This window comes from Falco biarmicus, chromosome 12 (genome assembly GCF_023638135.1).
Source record: "Falco biarmicus isolate bFalBia1 chromosome 12, bFalBia1.pri, whole genome shotgun sequence".
NCBI classification, from domain to species: domain Eukaryota; kingdom Metazoa; phylum Chordata; class Aves; order Falconiformes; family Falconidae; genus Falco; species Falco biarmicus.
Window position 1 is genome coordinate 19,545,187 of NC_079299.1, and position 20,982 is coordinate 19,566,168.

The window sequence follows — 20,982 nt, forward strand, 5'->3', positions numbered from 1 at the left end:
ATCCTGCACCTCTTGCCCCAACCACCTTCCAACTCAACCCTCTGCATAGGTCAGTAAAGGACAGTAAAACTTTCACAGGTTAGCAAGACACAAGGGTGTTGCCTGTTAGACCGAGACAATGTGGTTCACTTGTCTTATTTTTCTTTCTACAAAAAAGGTCGCAAACCATTCCCCACAGAAGTGAAGTAGGAAATCCAGGACTCAGCTGAAAGACTTCTTTTTACATCTGGCATGGTTCTTGTCCTGACAAACATGAAATTCGTATTGCAAACACAGATAATGCTGGGAGGGAAATGAAAGGTCAGCTATCCTAAGTCCCGCTGGTTAGCGTAGGCCTGCAGAGACTGTCAAGTGGCTAAGGCAGCCTGAAAGGCTTGTTCGTTTGGCCCTGTGCACTGGCCCTGGTCATATGCCAGCATGTTTCAGTCAGCTGGGAACTCTTGAGTCAAGTGAGCAATCAGGATAAGCCTGTCATTACGCTGGAGATGGAGGTGAAAAAAAGGATGGCAGGAACCACAAGCATATGCTTTTCTGGTGACTTCGAGCTGCTCTGGAGAGGTAGTTACTACCATCCTTCCTGAGAATTCTTGCCTTGAGCCAATTGCATACTAAATGTGCCAGGTGCCAAGTGGCTGCCAGAAATATGCATGTCCAAATGGGGTGCCACTGTTTTGTATTCTAGGCTGGTTTTTTTGTATTCTAATAAAAGGATTTCTTTTGGGGCTTTTTTCTCTCCGAGAAGCCATGAGCTTAGATTTCTCTGTGCACAGACATGTGTATAGCAGCCCTCCTAAAGATGACATTAGAATAGCTGCTCTTTCTGCTGCCTGAATGAAATCATTTAACCTTCTGTGTATTCTGTCATCTTTCTGCAGCTCTGCCACATTGTGTCTCTGGTTACCAAAGTGAGCATCGTGGCATAGCAAGATTTTCTTAGCAGTGGTGCAGCTGTCTTTGGAAGCAGAAGGAGGCTGGGAAGAGAGGTGAAACATCTTAGTCTCAGCAATGTATAGGTTAATATGAAGGTTTTGGAGAACTCAAACAGAAAATTTTAATAAATCATTACATGTATACACCTCGTATATCTAGACATGAAAAGTAATTTGGGGGAAAAAAGTTTCTTACTCATTGGTAAAACCATCAGTTGCACAGTTGGCTTCTCTTTCGCTTTCCTTACCCAAACCACAAGCTGCCAAGATACGCTAGTGACGAAAATATTTTCTTTGAAGGGCAGTATCCTCCATTCAGTCAGGACACATCAGGGCTGTGGGTGGAAGGCAGTTGGCTTTGAATCTCTCTCTCTTTTTCTTTCTTTCTTTTCTCTTTCTCCAACTACAATAACGTAAAGCAATAGATTATGGCATTTATTAGTATATTCAATATATATTTATTGCTTAACAACGAAACACACAAACATATTCAATAGATGAGCTGTGACAGCTGTCATCCAAGATTAATGTATTCCTAGTTTGACTGAATCTACTACTTTTGATATAGCTATAAAGTACTTACATATTCAGACTGTGCCTGTGAAATAGCTTCTGCTGCTTTTAATGTGCAAGCAGATGTAAAAGTGCAATATGCCAACCAACAGGGCAGGAGATTTCTGGCCGTGGCCACTGTGTTGCCGGTCTGCATGATGAGTCTGAGGAAGTTGTTCTGTCAGTCTAGCTGTGACCACCCACAGACCTTTTTTCTTTCAAAAGAGATACTGAGCGGGTTTCTTTTCTCTTTATTTACATGTAATCCTGAGACAATAGTACCTAGGTTAGCAGAACTTTGGAATGTATAACTGATCTGGGAGTCTTAAAACCCGATTCAGTTTCTTTTTATTGGAAAGATAAGCACTAACAATTAATTATGTTTTGATTACATTTGAAAATCTGATCATTATGAACAACTGACTGCTCCTGTAACTTCATAGCTGAAGCCAGAAAACCTAGGTAACTGCAGAAACCAGGAGGGACAGGTAGAGGGGTGTGCAATTTGCATGGCATGGATTTTATTTAATTATTTTTAAAGTAACTTAGGAGTTACTTTAAGCCTTTTCTTGAAATTAAAAGCCATGGAAAGAGTCCATACAGCTTCTTTTACCACTTCACCTATTTATTTTGCTCTGCTGCTGGAATTTGATTAAAATTAAAATCTGCTTAAAGATGAACAGCAGTATAGAGTTCCATCTGATATTATAAATTTAAACCTTATTACTCTGGCCAATTTTATTATGATGGCTAAATTGTCAGTATTGTATGTACCCGTGATTAGATAACTACTGCACAGTTTTCTGGTTTCTCCAAATTGTATAAAAGATTTGGATGTGTAAAGAGATTGCTGTTGAAGTTTTATTCTTTGTAGGAAGGTCCCTACAGTACTTGGTACGTTTGTAATTCTCAGTAGTTTTCTGTGCATTAAACCTTTACATCCTTCGTAAAAGACCTTGAGAAAGAAGCAAAAAATACCTCATGTTCCTTCAGTGTCAGAAGTGGGGACAAAGCCTAGGAGTCCTGAATGGACTGCTTATGGATGCAACAGCCAGCTGTGATTGTCCTGTATGTACACGGTAATACTCTCGAGAGTAGAATGAAAGCCACTGGTTCTGATTTCAGGCTTAGTAGTTCAATTACATCTCCTTTCTTATGGAGAAACACTTAACATTTGCAAAAGTGAATTGTTCATACCACTGGAAGAAGCTTAAAACTACCATTAGACTTGTCAGATCTCCAGGGAATGGTTTGAATAACAAGGGAGGCTTCAGCCTCTTCAAAGGAGACCTGGCTGGCACTGATCAATATCTGGCTGTTCTTGTATGCAATTGGGTGCCTGCAGGGCAGGATTTGTTGCTGTAGTTTATATAGCCTGTTTATTGTCTTGTGTCTTTCTTCTAGCCTGTCTCTCTATCTGGCCATTTGTACCCCAGAAATCCTTTTTTTTCCCTATTGCTCATTGTTATCAGACCCAATTAATCCTTGTTAAAGTGTCTAGGATTTCATGCCAAATAGGAAATTATTCCTACTTGATATGCAAAACCTGTATCACAACTTTCCTGCAGTCCTTAACTCTTGGAATAAAATCACTAACCACATGTGGATCCATGTACCTGTATGTGCTAGGGGCCACGCAGCTGGAAAGCAGCTTTGTAGAAAAGGACCTGGAGTCCTGGTGGACATCAACTTGAACATGAGCCAACAATTGTGCCCTTGCAGCAAAGGTGGCTAAACGTATCCTGGGCTGCTTTAGGCAAAGCATTGCCAGCAGGTCAAGGGAGGTGGTCTTTCCCCTCTACTTTGTACTGGTGGGGCCACACCTGGAGTGCTGTGTCGGATTCTGGGCTCCCCGATATAAGAGAGATATGGGATGTGCTGGAGAGAGTCCAGCAGAGTCATCAAGGTGATCAAGGGACTGAAGAGTGCTCCAGAGGAAAGGCTGAGGGAGCAGAGACTGTTCAGCCTGGAGAATAAAAGGCTCGGGGGGATCTCATCAGTGTATATAAATACCTAAAAGGAGTGTGTAAAATAATATTTTTTCTTAGGAAGAAAACAAAGCCTTGTGCACTTGTTCATGCCAGAGGCAGAAGGTGATAATTCTGTCCCATTTTTCCTTCTTCTGAAAGCCAAGAAGCTAAAATAAAATGGCATATTCCACATACCTAGTTATGACAAAGCTCACTTGGAGGCAATCTCTATTGTGCTTGTTCTCCTAGTTTTGTATCCTTGTATTACTTCTACTGGTACTAAATGTCATTTTGTTGTGAACCATTTTACCTTGCAGTGGTGTTGGTCAAACTTCACCTTCCCTCCTGCTAATACAAAGAAAGACAAGGACAGCCAAGATGGGTCTGCTGACTATTGCAAGCTTTTAAATCACCATAGAGACGTGCCCTAGCAAAGCTTGACAGGCCAGTAGGGAAAAAAAATAATGTTAATAAATACACGTAGCTTCCCAGTTTGGGAAAACCTTGCTGCTGTTCTTGGCTTGCCCCCAGCAGGAAATGGAGAAGTAGAATAGAGGTGGGAATGTGTCCATAATACCTATATGGGTCAAGGTTCTCCTTGCTGTTTTCAGCTGTGTTTTGAGAACTTTTCAGCCCTAGTGTTACTCATGCAGAGGGGATGCAAGTGGGATATGCCCAAAGCATCAGAGAGAAACTCATCTCCTTTGCACAAGATAGAGGAGGTTTAACAAAAATCTGGTAAATCTTGAGAGAACCTGGTCATCAGAGGGTTAATAAAAATGTCACCAAGCCCAGGAAACACAAGGGTGTATTGGAGTAGTGGGGGGTGGGTCTGTTGGTGGGGAAGCACCTGCAAATGGAACAAATTGTCTGCTTGATAATGTCATCAGAAGATGTAACTAGTTTTATGTGTGTCTTAAATCTCCCTCTGCAATTGCAAGTTTCTTTACGTTAAGCAATAGCTTCAGGGACTCCAGATCTTCTTTCCCTTTTCTCTTTGCCAAAGTGCAGAGTTGGAGTGATGGGGAGTGAGGGAGAACAAGGGGTTGGATTCCTCTGAGGCAAAAGTCGTTTAACTGCCTTCATCGGTAGAAACTCATGAGATGGGGTCTAAGGTGATGTGTAAATCCAGATGAGTTAACTATTGTCAGCTTTTGAATTTGGGCATACTTGAAAAAGTGTTTTCTAAATGACGTCTTTCAAGATATTAAGAACTCTTGCACCATCTACCTTCGTCCTCTCCTTCCTTGACCCCTATTTTCCCATCCAAAGACTTTTTAGAGCAAATTTTCTGTGATTTAAGAAATACAGCACAGGCAACTTGGGACATTCTGTATGCTAGCATATGAAAATAAAAGCATCTCTGACATCACCTAACAGATTTACCAAGAAAAAATAAAGAAAAAGAAGGAAAAAACCAAAACCATATTTGCTGTTCAGTTGTATAGTGTCCACTCACATTGTTTGTTGAAGCCAAAATATTTAATTATTTCAGTATGGGCAAAAGTTATGCTGCTTGGAAAGCAGCTACATATTTCCCACTGCACCAAAGCTATCTAAGCATGTTTTGTGATCATCTTCGTTCCTGCAGCTGGGATGCATATAGCGCATTCAGGCTTATTGCAGGCATAAAGTAACTTAAAAGACTAGACTGTAAATTGTAGATAGTTGTGTGTTAATAGCAGATAGCTGTGTGCAAATAGGGACAGGACAAGGGTGGCAGCTTTGGCTGGAGAGTGTGATTCCCTGTGTAAGGTGTTCGTGTACAATGCAGAGCTGGCCATGTCCCCCAAACTGTTAGTTGCCTGGGTGTGAAGGGCAGCTGTGTACTACTCAGCTCAGCGGCTTCTTCCCCTTGGGTCTGGGCCCCCTTCACACCTCCAGACCTCAAATGCAGGCAGATCTTAGCAGAACTGTGAACCTGAGCTTGTTAGCTCAGGCTGAAGGTGGAGTAACGAGATGAGATAATGGCCCAGTGACAATGGAAACAGATACTTCAGCGCCTCTCACGAGATCAGTTGCTCTGTGAGGAAATAACAATAAAAAAAGAATATCCAAGTGCGCTTATAGCATAGAAAATGGCTGTAGAACTGGTGTTTGATATGACATTTTGTGCAGTGTTGCTGAGCAGTGGAGGAAGTCCAGCATCTTCTTGGGGACAATAGATCACAGAACGTACCTATCGGGTACTTTGGATGTGCTTTGGAACTTTTAGTAAGTTCATCTGCAGACCATAGCAGAAATGAACCAAGTTACTTTGATTGGTCCCTACTCAGATGAGCTCTTGTGATCCATTGTAGCTGCCTCAAAGGTATTTTTTTGTTTGGTTGGTCAGGTTTTGCGGGTTTTTTTTGGAAGAGGATGGCATTACATGTTTACTTGCCCGCTCTCGACCTGCCTGTTTTAGGGCTACTCCTCATTTCAATGCTACTTTCTTATGACAAATGACTGCCTTAGTGAGAACTCTCTGCTTTTCTACCCAGAGCCTGTAGGCTATGGAAAGACACTGCATGCAGTTTTGCACACATATTGCATCTACCAGGGGAAAAATCTAGTTCTGTACCTTCATTCACTTTCAATGCTTTTCCTTTTATCTACTATAATAGCTTGTGTGTTGAAAGTGCTTTTTTAATTAAATTGTTTGCATCTCGTATATGCACAATACATTCACTTTGAGGGCATTTTTATTACAGTAGGAGGGTGGTGATATGTAATAAGTTTCAAGAATAATTAAAACCTGTGTTAACTTGTGTATGTTTTCAGTAGCGATTGAACTTTGTGTTGAGTCTCTGCTGGGTCCAAGATCAGACCTTAATCGAGTAGGAAGGAAGGAAGGGGTGATGAGGGAAGGAAGAGCTGGTTGTTGGTACTTCTATAAGTTCTTACCAGTTTAAGATAAACCTCACCTGTCATGTTTATGTAAAAAAAATATTTTTTATATATATATATATATACACACACTGCCTCCAAGTTTAGGTATTTAGCTCAAGATAGTTTTGTGCTCAACACTTACTGAGAGAGAAACACAGCAAGTGCTATAATGTTATGCATCAACTTCACCTCTCCTGTATATGGATGTAGCCTCAGAGTTTTGTTCAGACAACCTTCGTTTACACTGAAGGAAAAAAAAGCAGAGTAACCTGACAAGGCTTTAACTGCATCATGATGTGACAGAGCAAAGATTTAAATAACTAGGGATTTCTAGGAGATAATATGATAAATCTTTTTTCTTTTTTACTTTGGATAGGTAGAAATACATGTCAGAATTGGCAATATGCATGATTTTGATTTGAAACTTTGACTTTCTGCACTGAATAGTTATTAGGGTTTTTTTTATTGATGCATTTTCTGCAGTCTAGTTTTGGAAGGGCAGGGGAGGCTGGGTCTTTCAAGTCGCTTTCTGCAGAAGGTGAAGATGGTTAAGAATTCTTGAGTACCTGAGCAGATGTTAAGAAATTGACTTGTGATTCTGTGGAAATGCCAGTAACTACATGCGCTTCCCTGAAATACTGTAAACAAGTGCTTTGCATTCATCATGGCATACTAGATTCAAAGATGGAATAAGAAAGGGGCCTGATCCAAGGACAATTATTGGAGTCCTGTGGCATGAAATACTTCAGAAAAGTGTTAATTTGTCTGTCTTTGCTGAAAAGTACAGTTTTACATTGGCTTGTAGATGGTTTGGCTTTGCCAGGGGCAGCAATTAACATTAATCACAGTAGCTTTGCCAAGGATTCTGTGACATCCTCATACCCAAGTCAATGGGACATGTAACTGTTTTGAAATGGATAGTAGTGCTGAAGATGTCCCTTCTAAACCAAATTCAAGAACTGCACTGGACGTTAAATGCTAGTTCAGTCTGGAGGAGTGTGTTTAGTCTCTGGAAGAGATCCATTTTGGTTAAACTGGTAAATAAGTAAAAGCTTATCTAATTAACCCCCTTCCCTATTTAAATGTCAGAGCACCTGCACTACTTTTTCTTAGGTGAAGCAAGTATTTAATATTTCATAAAATAGTTAGTAACTATAGTTAGTAACTATAGTTAGTAACTATACTAGGCTAGCTTTCGCAAAAAACTTGAGTTGTCATTTTGAAAGTATGAACAAAGGGGCAGAACCTGACAGGGACAGACCCATTTCTTTTTCAGGCTGCCAGGTTTTCCAAGAATGACTGAAAACTGTTTTCTTACAGGTTGTGTCAAATGCTGCTGGACAGGGGGTTGCCATCACTGGGAACAATACTTTCAACAACTGGAATTGGCCTAATGCTGTGATCTTTGCTGCTACTGTGATCACTACAATTGGTAAGTGTATATTATGTCAACTTCCTTAACTGTAGTTCTGTGTATGCTCCAGTATGTTTGTACTCTTCCATTTATGTGTCAAGCTGGCCACTGAATGAAGGCCCCATGGCTGGAGTTGCCTAGTGTATGTGTTCAGCTGCAGGTTCATTGAGGAAAAAACTCAGCTTTTTGGGACTCTCTCCATGGGTATACAGAAGAGAAATGTGTGTCTTTCCAATATGTAATGGATTCAAAGTGCTTGCGGGGATGACTGTTGCCGTTCCAGTTCCATTAATTCGTGCACTTAAATTTCCAAATCATAAAAATCCTGAAACAAAAGTGTTACAAAGCATTCTATTAAACTAGTATTTAAAGCATGTGCGTATGAGGGTTTTGTATAGCTGTCCTGTTACTCATGTGCATCCTCTTAAGCTATTGAATTATCAGTGTTTCTGGCTTGCAGAACAATCTTATCTCTTAAAGAAGGCAAAGTAGAACAACTGCTGTCTTCTAAATCTCACTCCTGATTTGTGCTTGTGAAACCCTTTGCACTGAAAGACTACTTCTTCCTTTGATATATAAATTTCCAGAGCTCAACAACATCTGCCTTCTGCTTTTACAGAAAAATCTTTGCTACATGGTATTGCTACACCCTTGCTACAACTACAGTGCAAAAAAACAGGAATGCAAAATAACCAGAGAAGGCTGGACATGTACAGAAATGAAAGTCTTGCTGTGAAACCAAATGCAGTACTGTGTTTTTCTTTATTGTTTGAAACTCGCAATACCCAGCTTATAATATAACTCACAACACAAAATGTTGAAGTTGGGAATACACCGAAATAAGAAAGCTGTGGCAGAATATAGGATGCTGATTTTGGAGCCTGAGTTTGTAATGCCCTGTTGGGTTCTGTGACCAGCAAAGAACTAAATTCAGTTTAAATACCTTGCTATGTCACAAGTCACCTTGCACTTAACTCACAAACCTCTTACTCTGGAAAGGTACCAGGTCCCAAGTTAAATGTGTGTAGTGAATCTTTCATGTGGAAGCTAGCTTCAGGATGAATTTTGAGCTTTTTTTCTATAAAGTGGAATCAGTCACATTGTTAACAGTTGCTGCTTAAGCCTGGGGAATCATCAGAAGTTTTGAGATGGGCTTTATTTCATATTTATCTCATCACGTCAAGAAAAAGATGCACAAAATCTAGGCAGCCCTTAAAATGTAGTAATCCTCTCACTTGCATTAATGGAATACGTGTTTGCTATAGTAGAACTGGAATCATCCAGATTCAGAAGATCAGCAGCTGGGGTAGGCTAAAGTCCTTATAGATGGTGAAGCAAGAAGCATGTGATACAGGAGAAGCCCACACAACATTCTGTGCATAGGTAGAATTGCCTTGAATTCTCTGCAGCAAGAGCCAACTGTGCGCATACTTATCTCTTTTAGGTTACGGAAATGTTTCTCCAAAGACACCCTCTGGGCGTCTCTTCTGCATATTTTATGGGCTCTTTGGAGTTCCTCTCTGCTTGACATGGATCAGTGCTCTGGGGAAGTTCTTTGGAGGACGTGCCAAGAGGCTGGGCCAGTTTCTGACGAAAAGAGGAGTAAGCCTGGTAAGGCCCTTGCTTGTTTACCCTTGTGCTGTGTATTTTTGATGCATGAATTAAGCGTCCCTGCTAATCTTGTAGTAAATGAAAATTTGTGCAAATATGATTTCACAAATGGCATTGCATAGAAATAACTGTAAAGGGGGATTCAGCCTGATAAGTTTGTTTTGCAAGAAGTTTTAGCAAAATGAGATCTTGTAGAAACTTTTGATTGTAAATATAGATCTTGCAGCTTCTAAGGAGACATGTATCTCCTTACATTAGAAACCTGTAGGACAAATGTAGGTGAGGCTGCATTTCACAGACATTCTGTGCAAGCTCCCCTGGCACAGGAATAAGCTGTCCCGCTTTGTTCCAACCTGCTTCTACGCTAGCATGAGTACTTCCTGCTGTGCAGTGAACCAACTGGAAAGTAATGTTTTGTTCTGAGTTACTGACTTGTGGTGGTTTTGTTTGTGGCTTTTTGTTGGGTTTTTGGTGGTGGTCAGTTGTCCCCCCCTTGAATGAGTTCTGTCTCAGTTCTAACTCTGCACAGAGATGGGAGGCAATGCAGGGCCATAGTGCCTGGAGCTGGAGGACAGTGGGACCGGTTTAGGTCCTGGGGTCAGAAACAGAGCAAGAACTTTCTTGGTTCAACACCTGAGAAGAAAGTACAGAAAATGATGGTGAAATGCATGTGTGTGTGCAACTTCGGGCAGAGCTTGCGTGAGTAGCAAAAGGTTGGAAACATAAATAGGAAAGAAGCATCTTAAACACTTCTGATCCTCTCCACTCCAATAAAAGGAAAATCAGAGGTGCTGACTGCTTTTTAGACTAGAGTGCTATGTCTGCATCCTATTTATATCATTATTTATAAAGTATCAGGAACTCCTTAAACTTTTTAAGAATGTGAAAGAAAACTATGAGGAAATAATCTTGTTTGAGCAAGTAGATGTAAAAATAGTGAGTTTTGCATAAAGAAAAAGGTGTGTGTTTATTTAAGTCAGTGACTTTTAGTTATGGTTGGTAAACTGTTAGCACAAAACGATGAAATGTCTGATACTGTCAGATGGTGCTTCGTGTCATGGGTGGGAAAAGAAAATTTGGAGATCTTTTCCTGACTTTTTTTTTTTCCTTTTTTCCTTTACAGAGGAAAGCACAAATAACATGCACAGCTATTTTCATTGTTTGGGGTGTCTTGGTCCATCTGGTTATTCCTCCCTTTGTTTTTATGGTGACTGAAGGATGGGATTACATTGAAGGCCTCTATTTCTCGTTCATCACTATCACTACCATAGGATTTGGAGATTTTGTTGCTGGTCAGTAATTGTGTTTTATATATTATTTCACTACACGCATAGTGTGGCAATTCTGTTTCCAAACTGTAATTTGAAAAGGTGCTCTCTTAGTTTTTCCAAGACATTTTGCTGAATAGAAGATTCAGTTAAAGCTTGGTACTGATCCAATGGACCAGATCTGGCTCTTCACTCTTGGTTTGGATATTTAGACCTTCATTGCGCTAACTCTGGAGCCAAGTTCTGGAGTTCATAACCCTTTCAGATGTCCCAGGTCCTTATTTCAGGCAAGGAGCTATCCTATCCGCCATGATAGTCTGCACCTTTGAATGGGATCCAGTATACTAAGCAGGATGCACAAGTTCTGGGCAGTGCTCTCTGTGCAGCTGTCTAGAGCTGGTCAACAGGAAATGCTGAGTGTACAGGTGTCTCCCTCCTAAATCTCGTGTTTATATAAAATCCTCTTCCTTGTTCAGGGCTTTGGAGATGGTCCTTGAAAGGGGAATTCTGAATCCTTTTCTCAAGGAAGGTACCATACCTTCCTTGAGGTACTATATCCATATCTCAGTGTCAGGGAGAAGCTTTATAATTTTCTAACAGGAAAAAAGTTCACTTCTACAGCTAACAAGGAGAGTATAAATATGCTGCCATTTTATGTTGTAGTCCAGTGGTCGCAATACATGCAGCCAAGAAGTAGAAGACCTGGGATGAACTTTGTCTTTCAGATGGGTTTCAGATCTCCCCTTCCCACCTCTCAGTGTTCAAACAGCTAGGCTGTTAGTGTGGAAGGGGAGTAGTTCTCAGGTTCATAACTTCAAAAGTTTATCAGCTGTGAGTCCTCTTTCAGTAACATTCTTGGTTTTATTTCTTTCTAGGTGTAAATCCAGATGCAAACTATCATGCCCTTTACAGATACTTTGTGGAGTTATGGATCTATCTGGGACTAGCTTGGCTTTCACTCTTTGTTAACTGGAAGGTCAGTATGTTTGTGGAAGTCCACAAAGCAATCAAGAAACGGAGGAAAAAAAGAAAAGAGTCATTTGACAACCATCCTCGGTCTAAAAAACCCCTTCAAATGGGTACCTCAAAGGATGTCAACATTTTCAGTTTCCTTTCAAAGAAGGAAGAGACCTACAATGATCTTATTAAGCAAATTGGGAAGAAGGCCCTGAAGACAAACAATGACAAAATGATTAAAGTAGAAAATGCCAAACAAAATATGCAGAATCCTAGTATAGATGCCCAGGTGACTTACACAAAGACAGAGTCATTTGACTATGATGAGGCTTCCCTGGACATTCAAAATGGTCATGTACTGAGACCTCTGCATGATAAACACATTGGAGACAGCCCTCTAGAAGGAACCATGTTCGTAAACCAGCTGGACAGGATTAGTGAAGAAGAAGGCGAAGTATGGGATTCCAGAGACTATCGACCCTTAATATTTGAGAATGCCAATATAACATTTGTAAATGAAGATGATGATGAAGAGGAAGATATCTCAGATGATGAGGAAACATCAAAATCCTCCATGGATGATAATCTTGCAGAGGAATCTGAAACTGCAAAAAAACTGGTAAAGTTCCCATCCTCTGATGAATCTACCTTTACCAATAACGAGCTAGAACTTTCTGTGCCTTACGAACAACTGATGAATGAGTATAATACAGTAAGCAATGTGAAAGCAGCAACGTGAACATGTTTGACAATGGTTTTCTGAAATTGTCAGTGCATATTGAACAAGTTAATAGAGCAAGGAGAAAAGCATGTTTTTGCAGGTTCTCCTGTCTCTTTGAAAATGAAAGCAAGTCCCAAACTAATAAATTCCAGTGTCTTTTCCCCATCCTAAGTTGGTTTCTGAGCCCATCAGCTTTGCTTATCTGAAAAACTTGTAAAATAACAATTGAATCTGGAGTTCTGCTCCTTCTTTGGATTTCATGGTTCTTGAACGAAGTAGAAAAGAAAAGACTAGTTAATACACTGGACCTGCTCTGCGTTTATGCATTTCATTGAGGAATTAGTTTGGGAGTGTAACTATACTGTTGCAAAGAGACTGTTTTGGGCATCAAATGTGTTCGGTTACTCCATTAGCCTTTCACCTCTGAAAACCTGGATTTGAATCCTGCTTTGATCAGAAATGAAAGCAAGGGGTTTGCTTTTTTTTTTTTTTTTTAAGTTGCCCATTGTTAAGTTGTTACCACAAAAAAAAAAAACAATGGTGCAACCACTAGTTGTGCTTAATGAGAAGCTTTAGATGGAATACCAGGACCCACAGGTCTGAGCTGAGGTGCGCTGGCAGACTGAGGAGGAAGCTTCTGAAACATCTGTCTAGAATATGTCAGTGCTTGTCGAATTATAGTGAATTGTAATTTCATAAATAAAATATTAAAATTAAGAATTCCAAAGGAATGGCTTGAGAAGGAGCCCTCTAACAAGGACGAATCATCTGGGATGAAGCTCACCAGTTGGACTGCTTAACTGCACGTCAGCCCCAGAACTGTTAAAAGAGTAAAATGACTGGAAGACCTATTGATCAAAGGATGTATGAGCACAAGCAGGATGCAATGAACTTTTTAATGTTGAAAGTGTCCTTCCACTGTCCATTTCCTAGAGGAAATACTTGAATGAACCTTATACAGTATCTATGTACAGGTGAAGTTTTATTGACACTGTTCTTCTGAGGAAAAAATCACCTTGGGAGGCACAGATATTCTCCAAATGCCCTAATGCCTGTCAGAAGGGACCTGTAGCACTGCTGCTGATCTGCGCAGTGTGTTAGTCAGTATTGTTGTTTGATGTTCCCCTCTGCCTTGGTACTTCAGACTAGACTTGAACGAGAGATGATTTTTGAAACAGTTGATTACACTTTGCTTATTCGTTTTGTTTTGAAGTTTGACCTATGTGCATACAATGGTTATTCTATCCCACTTTAAAGAAGGTTGAGCAATGTCAAATCTTGGGCAAACTGAGATGTGATCAAGTGACTTAAAGCCATAAGGCACATTTTAAAGAGGGAACTTTGGCTCTAAGCTCCTGAAAGTACTATCTTTTGGCTTGGAGATGGGCTTCTCATTGAGAAGGAAGTATGTCTTTTCACAACATTTATGCCCAAATTATTTTGGCTACAAAGAAAATCATACCATGGTTTTATTTTTCTTGCTTTTTCAATGTCTGTGCATTAACCCTGACAACTCTTTCAAATGAGGCTCTTGATTACGTGTTGGCAAAAGGTACTGACTTCAGTTGTATCCAATTTGCTTGGAACAGAAAATAGCCAAGACCTTTGAACCTTAACATGTCAAGTTCTGTTGTTCTGTTTAGTTTTACAGTATTTAAGTCATTCCAGTATGTCCAAATGTTCCAAAGTTCAGTGAACATTTAAAAGTTGTCTTGTTTTCATTTTTGGTGTAATGCTGGCAGACTTACTAGCTCTTTAAGAGGAGCTTATGGAATCTTGCAATGCTAATCTTGAATTACTAGCTATTTCTAATAACTGCAGATATTGGCTGCAGCTTCAGCTGCTGGCCTTTTCCACAGAAGAAGGAGGACATATGGGAAACTGGCACTCTGGTTGGATAGCGTCTTGATGGGAAGTTTTGAAGTCATCTACTGTGAAACAAGTGACTGACTTTACTGGTCTTTTTTTTTTTTTTTTTTGTCTTTTCAGAATTTTCCACTTATATGACATTTTTTCAAATAGAAAGGGAACACAAGGTTAGGGCCAATTGTTTACTAGCAAAAATGCGGAATTGGCATCATGGGATTTGGTGGTTAATCTATATTTTATGATACTATCACTGAAGAGATTCTAATTTGAAATCAAATTTTATTATATTACAGCTATTTGGGGAAGGGGTGGCTGGATGAATTCGACTTATATCTGACAAGAAAGAGGGAGAGGCCATATCGAGATGTTGTAATAGACACCTCCACCCGAATCGTTTTAAAATTACTCCAAGCCCTTTCAGTATTTCTATGTATCTGAAGGGTTGTGGTTGACAGATATACTTTGTAACTGTAAGAAATGATAGGTAAGACTACATGCATGATACACAAGATGCCTGTGTAGCAAGTCTAGCCTTCTGTTTTTCTTTGTTTTGTCTAAAAAAGTGCACATTAACTTAAAATGAGAAAGCACTCCATATAACTTTTGTTGTCCTCCAACTTGTCTTCCATTATTGATGCAAACATCAAAGTTTCAGTGACGGTTAGGTGCAGGACAGTGAGGAGAGAAAAGGCTTGCTGAAAGTGCATGAAATGGGAAAGCATAGTCCAGTCTTCATTTTAAAGAAAAAAAAATTTCTCTAATACAGAAATAATACAACCCAGACACTTGGCTGGGCTGCTTTGATTGGGAGGGGATGTTGCACACTGGAACCCAGACTCTCCGTTCTCCATAGTGAAGTACACTTGTATGCCAGAGCTGAGAATGGATGGGATCTGTTTCATATTATCAAGTTAGATGTGGCTCTCTGGCCTTTCCCAGTGTAGAGTCAGTGTAGACTATAAGTCTGCATAATAAGTATCATGGGATTTAAAGTAATAGTTTAAATTTATTAAAACAAAGTACAATATTCCCGCTTTTTTGGGAAACATGATCGCACCTCACAAAACTGTTCTCAAGACATCCCACCATGTGCCTTAACATAATTCTAACACTGGGAAAAAATTCCTTTTTACACAGGGGCCAACACAATTGGTCTCCTTAAGCCCTACTTGTTTTCAGTGTTTTGGAGGGGGGTTAGTTAGCGCATAGCTTTCATACTGGCTCTCTCCAAAAAGCTGAACCATTTCCCAGGGTTTTTGAAATTATGGTGCCATCTTGGAACTGCTGAAGTGCTAAGCAAGACAGCTTTTTGCCTGTCTGTCTTCCATGTCTTGAGACAAGCATCTGCCTGAGGGATCTAAATTAATGTCTTTCTGCCTTCAGATTTACATATAGTAAGTTAGAGGGGTGTTCAGGCTGAATTTTGGCCTGTTCAGCCCCAAAAGTGCCTCTGAGTGAATCCCCAGTGCTACCTGGTAAAGTCTTGTAGTTATTTCAATTATCTGGTCAACCTGGAAACATTTTCTTTGGATGCCATGTAAGATTTCATTTAGCTAATCAATTGTGTTAATAGCTTCCTTAATTATATGGAATTGGTTTTATAGGTGAGACAGATCTCTTCCTGGAAACAGAGGAAAGGGTATTTTTAAAAAAGGAGAAGAAGGAAAGAAATTTGAAAGCACGTATAAGGAAGGGATGGAATAGAAGTGGAAACTTCTTTTTAGCTATTGCATACAAGTAGATTGTATTTCCAGTCACATCATGTGAAGCATGGGTCCACTTTCACAATATGAACTTAATAATTTTGCCAAGATGAGCCAGTACTTTTGGAAAAAAAAAAAATTTAAGAATCCTGAAATGTGACAACAGAAGTCTGTTCCTACAAAAGCCCTTTTAAGTGCTATAGACTATGTGACCCCATCCTTGACATCGTTGTGACACTTCTTGGTTTTGTCTTGTGCTATTAAATCCTGGTTTTACCAGAAGGGCATCATTTTCAGATACATATCTCACAGCAGGCAAACACATGTGATACACTGGTACGAAATCACTGAGGAAATACAGAAAGTCGTGTGTTACTTTTTTCTGAACTAATGATTTGTGAATCTGTTGCTGGCAATGGACATCACAAAACGTGTAGAAATAAAACCAGGCTGATAACAGATCCATGGTGACACAGTTGTATATGTTGAGAATTTTTTTTTTTCTCCAGTTGATCTGGGAGAGTATGTGTAGAGACAGACAAGCGTCACTGATGAAGAGAGCAAAAAGCAATATACAAGTCTGTTGACCTAAACAAAACGAAACAAAAAACCAAACCAAGGACTCTTGTTGTAGACTTGTAATTTTTGTGCCTCGTGGGATTCATTCCATTTGTGATGGATTTTCCTTTTAAAAAATTAGCTTGTCTTTCATATGACTTTTGATGTTTGTACAGTTTTGACTCTTATCACTCCATAATATGCCTGTCTGTCTGTTCTTTGTTGCTGATTGTCACTGGAATCACACTGTATGTAAATATTTGCTAAGTCTTTGTAAAATGTAATTTATTTTAATATTTTGCAATAAAAAATTTACAATTTATCCTCTCTGTCATGATGTGAATAGCAATCAAGGAATTAGATATCTTTTTACAACTACCTACACTTGTAATGCACCTCACAGATGACAGATGAGACTGGTCCTGGTCCATGGAGCTCAAACCTAAGGAGCTGATAAAGCAAGTTTTATGCAAGCAGATGCCTGAATTTGTATGGGTTTGATGACTTCAGTTCAAGGGCACCTAGTCTTCAATTAGATAACAGCATAGCAAAGTGTTATTCGGTGAGGGTTTTGGACAGCTGTTGAAAGAGAAACTGAAGTTTATTCTAGGGTTTGTGTTTTTTCAGGGAGCTGTTTTTCAAGACGATGCACTGAGACAGGAGGTGTTAGAATTGATCAGTACTCCAGGAAAATAAAATGGGCATCTGACTGCTATCTGAATCTTATGCCAGAGCTATTAAAATATCTGAGTAGCTGTTTATGAATTTTCACAAGATTTCTAGCAGTAGTGCTCACCATTTTGCAACCTAGAAGCATTTGCAGTCCTTCAACTCCAGTAATTTCCTTAAAACACCTTGGAAAATGGATAATACCTACCTTAATGGGTAGCAAAACTTGGTGACTTGGTAGTGACTTGGTAGTGACTTGGTGATACCGGTGACAGAGATGGAGCCATCTGCACAAGCGGAGACAGCCTCAGCCTGAGGGCAAGTAGACTGAACCTTGGCTTTTAGGCAACTGAGTGGAATTGCTGAGGCATGAGCTAGGAAAGTAGGGAGATGCATAGGCACAGGAGGGCAGGGTGGATTCTATCATGATTTCAGTAATGTAGAGATTGGCTACCCTTATCTTTTAGCCCCACAACAGATGAGTAGTAGAGGAGGAAGAGGTGCCTGACAGGTGACTGATGCCAAAAACAGCCAAAGAGGGAGGTGGGGTCCCCTCATGGAGCTGAGGGCAGGACATAACATCGAGTCTGGTATGTACCTGATAACATTTCTATCAGCTCCCAGCAGGTTGGAGCCCACAGACTATTGTTCACCTTCTGCCCTCAGTATTTTAGTAGAGTGTTTGTAATTTATAGGGGGTAGGGTAGCAAGAAGTAGGAAAACAGGATAAACCTGTATCTGTTAAGTGGCTGTTCTTAAGGTCCATGCCTGGCTGCGGGTTCCTCTGAACACAATAGCTTAATAGATAAAATCGCAGACCAGGTGACACAAGTGAAAAGATTTCAGGTTGGGTTTTTTTTTTTTTTTAATCATAGGTCTTTACAATGCATGGTGCAACATGATACCCACAGTTCATGGAAATGAAGAAAAACTGTTAATTCTGGGAGATGAAGACAGTGACATAGCAGGTAGAGTTGCGGTTCAGGACTGTTTTACACAGGAAAATGCTATTTCACTCAGGGCAATTTTCTATAGCTGGTCTTAAGTCCTGAAGCACCCAAAAAATACCTCTTTCAACTCTTCTGCAAGGACCTGCGGGGAGGTGGGGGAGGTCTGCTGCCCTGTAGTTCAAGCGGGAAGAGTTTTTAAATTCATGACATCTACCTTGTGCCTTTCAGCAAAGGTTGGGTGGGTTTTGTTGGGTTTTTTAAAAACTTTTTTTCTTTTTTTTTTTTGAAGGCTCAACCTCCCTGTGGTAAGATAACGAATACTGTAATATCTAGGAATAAAAGGTTGGGCTGAGCACAGCACCCGTTCAATTTTGGCTGCTTCTTGTTCCAGAAAGCTCTCAGAGAGCCCCCCTGACCTGCACACAGACTGGGCTTCCTCCAGGGACTGCCTGGCTTCCCAGTACATGACTGCAGGCTGTGGCTTTATGTCGGCTCCGCACCTTAGCCCTGCCAGGGGCCCAGGGCCGTGCATCTCACGGAGAGCAAACCCGTGACAGTGCCTTTCCCTGGCAGACCCGTAGCTCTCCATGAAAAACGAGTTCATCACCTACAGGACTCGCACAGCCTGGGTACTTGAAGAGCTTGCTAAAGGATTGCTTTTCACTTGCATGTTGGCAGATACCTTCTGGATTGCAGCTAATGTGACTCCTGCTGATGTGGCATGTGGGCAAGTTCTGGGGGAAAAGCGGTGCACTCCCGACCTTCACTTACTGCCTTGATTTCCATTCCAGCTCCCAAGAAAACCAGACTCATAAGAGGTAGTGGTTTGGGTTTTTTTGGGGGGGTGATGTTTTGTGGAAAAACAGGTAGGTGTCCAAGCAGGTGTTTTGTGTCTTGGGATGAAAACAAATTCAAGCAGTGGTTATCTTGGACTACACAGACACCCTAGCACGGGGAGTAGCACTACAACTGATAGCACAGAGACTCAAAACAAAACACCCACAAAGATTCAGCTTGCTGATCAAGGAAATTTGCTATTTCACATCGTAAAGGCTTATCTGGAAAGGGACATTGAGGTGGACTGGGATGCTGGAGGCTTTATCCTGCACAGAGGCTCCCTGAAAGCCAGGTAGCACACTTTATTTAGGAGGGCTTCCTCTGATGGCCAAGTTTCCAAGTACAGCCTGTAGGAGAACTCCTTCTGGTTAATACAGATAGATTTTATATTTTTGTATATATAAGCCCAATGTATTTTATATGTATAACAAATATTATATATATATTGACATGAGAAATATTCTGATGGAAATATTTTAATAAGTGCTTTGAATTTCACAAGTTGAACTGAAACAACTGTGAATTAAGAGTTCGTTTTCTATTTTTAGAATATTTTTTTCTTGGGGTACCAGAAGTTTTCTCCCTTTTGTTGCTCCTTGCTGCCCATAGGAAAGAGTAGAATGGAGATGGTGACAATCTCTGCTCATATTTTATATGGTTGTGTTGTTTTCTGCATGGAGGAAGTTATGGAAAATGCCCCCTGCCCGACTTTTCTCCTTGCTAGGGTGGGGCTGTGACTGACAGAGAAAGCAGAACAAAAAAACTGAAAGTATGAGTTCTGAGATTGGGGTGAGGAGGTTAAAACACAAAATACCTAAAGTAAAAGTTAACATTTTTCCCCATCGACATTCTTTGAGATTTCCCGTGCTAACCTTTAATAAAATTCTTTTGGATCCTTTCCTAAATATGCCAAACAAAAGTACTTGTGTTTTCAAATTAGATCTATGTATTATTTATTCAGGAAAAAAGCAAGCACTTTGACATGCTTCTAATCTTATTTGAATATAAAAGCAGAGTGTGGCACCATGATATGCTTTTTAATTGTACGGAGAATGAATACACTCTGTATGAATGACCGTAGTCCCACACTGAGTGCAAAAATCCTGTTCAAGGGCTGTCAACAGCTTTGCCCTGTTCTGTGGACTTACAGTTTTGGGCACTCGATCACATTTTTGTTTATCTAGTTAAGTTTCTGGGTGTATAAGGAAGTATCTTAATCCCTAATGCCGGTAAGATCAGAGACAAAAAACTGTGCTCATTTGTGGGTTGGGCCCTACCCCTACTAATCAAAATAAACTGAGTGCAGAGGAGCACTCGTTCCTACATACTCCTAGTTGCTGGGCAGAACTGAAAAATATGTGCATGCGAATGCAAAATAAATCCATGTTCATGTTGAAATAGATGTCACAAGCTTCTGAAGCTAGAGGATAAGCGTTTATTCATAAAGCTGTGTTGTCTTTCTCTGGCAACCTTCATATCTGCTGTTTGTCGGTTGTACATTGGCAGTTAGCACAAAGTAAAGGAACAAATCAAGACCTGAGACACAGAAAATATCAAAAGACATTGTCTATTCCTCTTAGCCTGGGAGTTTTGCCAACTCCATCTCTGGCACGGCTGGAAAGGAAGGAAAAATAGTAAGCTAATTGGTCTGCTTTTTAATTGCTGATTAGAATGGGAAATGAATACAAGAGCAGGGGTAAGCAACATGTCTTGGACATCTGAGGGGGACACTGCCTTCTTTGGCTGCTTTTGTGTCTGTCAGTTTTTAATAAATGATACGAAACCGGTGGCTTAAAGTGAAAAAGGCTTGCCAGAGAAAGGCTTTCTTTCATTTAAGGAAGAAGGTCCAGGTTTAAAGATTTTCTTCTGTGCTGCATTTCTTCAGACAGTGAAGCTCTTAAAATTAATCTAAATTATCATACTAATCTCTGAGACATACAATAGGCATGAGATGAAGGCAAGAAGGTAAAGCAAATACCTATTTTTAAACTTCAGCCTCCAAGTTCTCTATCCTTTAGAGCTGCTTAAACTGAGGAGAGCACCTGACATTTAGTCCCCACTCTGGTAACACCAACATGTCAAAGAAAAAAGTTAAAGGGATGT

The 20,982-nt window shown here is 40.2% G+C and overlaps 1 protein-coding gene across 1 annotated transcript in view; it reads left to right on the top strand.

The window, feature by feature from the left end:
- The window catches only part of KCNK5 (potassium two pore domain channel subfamily K member 5), a 36,859-nt gene extending 20,114 nt beyond the window's left edge, over window positions 1-16,745 (top strand). The window contains exons 2-5 of the mRNA XM_056357159.1: window positions 7,643-7,754; window positions 9,181-9,347; window positions 10,471-10,639; window positions 11,491-16,745. Of these exons, the coding sequence (XP_056213134.1) occupies window positions 7,643-7,754; window positions 9,181-9,347; window positions 10,471-10,639; window positions 11,491-12,311 (1,269 nt within the window). The 3' untranslated portion in view covers window positions 12,312-16,745. The remainder of the gene's footprint in view (window positions 1-7,642; window positions 7,755-9,180; window positions 9,348-10,470; window positions 10,640-11,490) is intronic.
- Window positions 16,746-20,982: the final 4,237 nt, after the last annotated feature.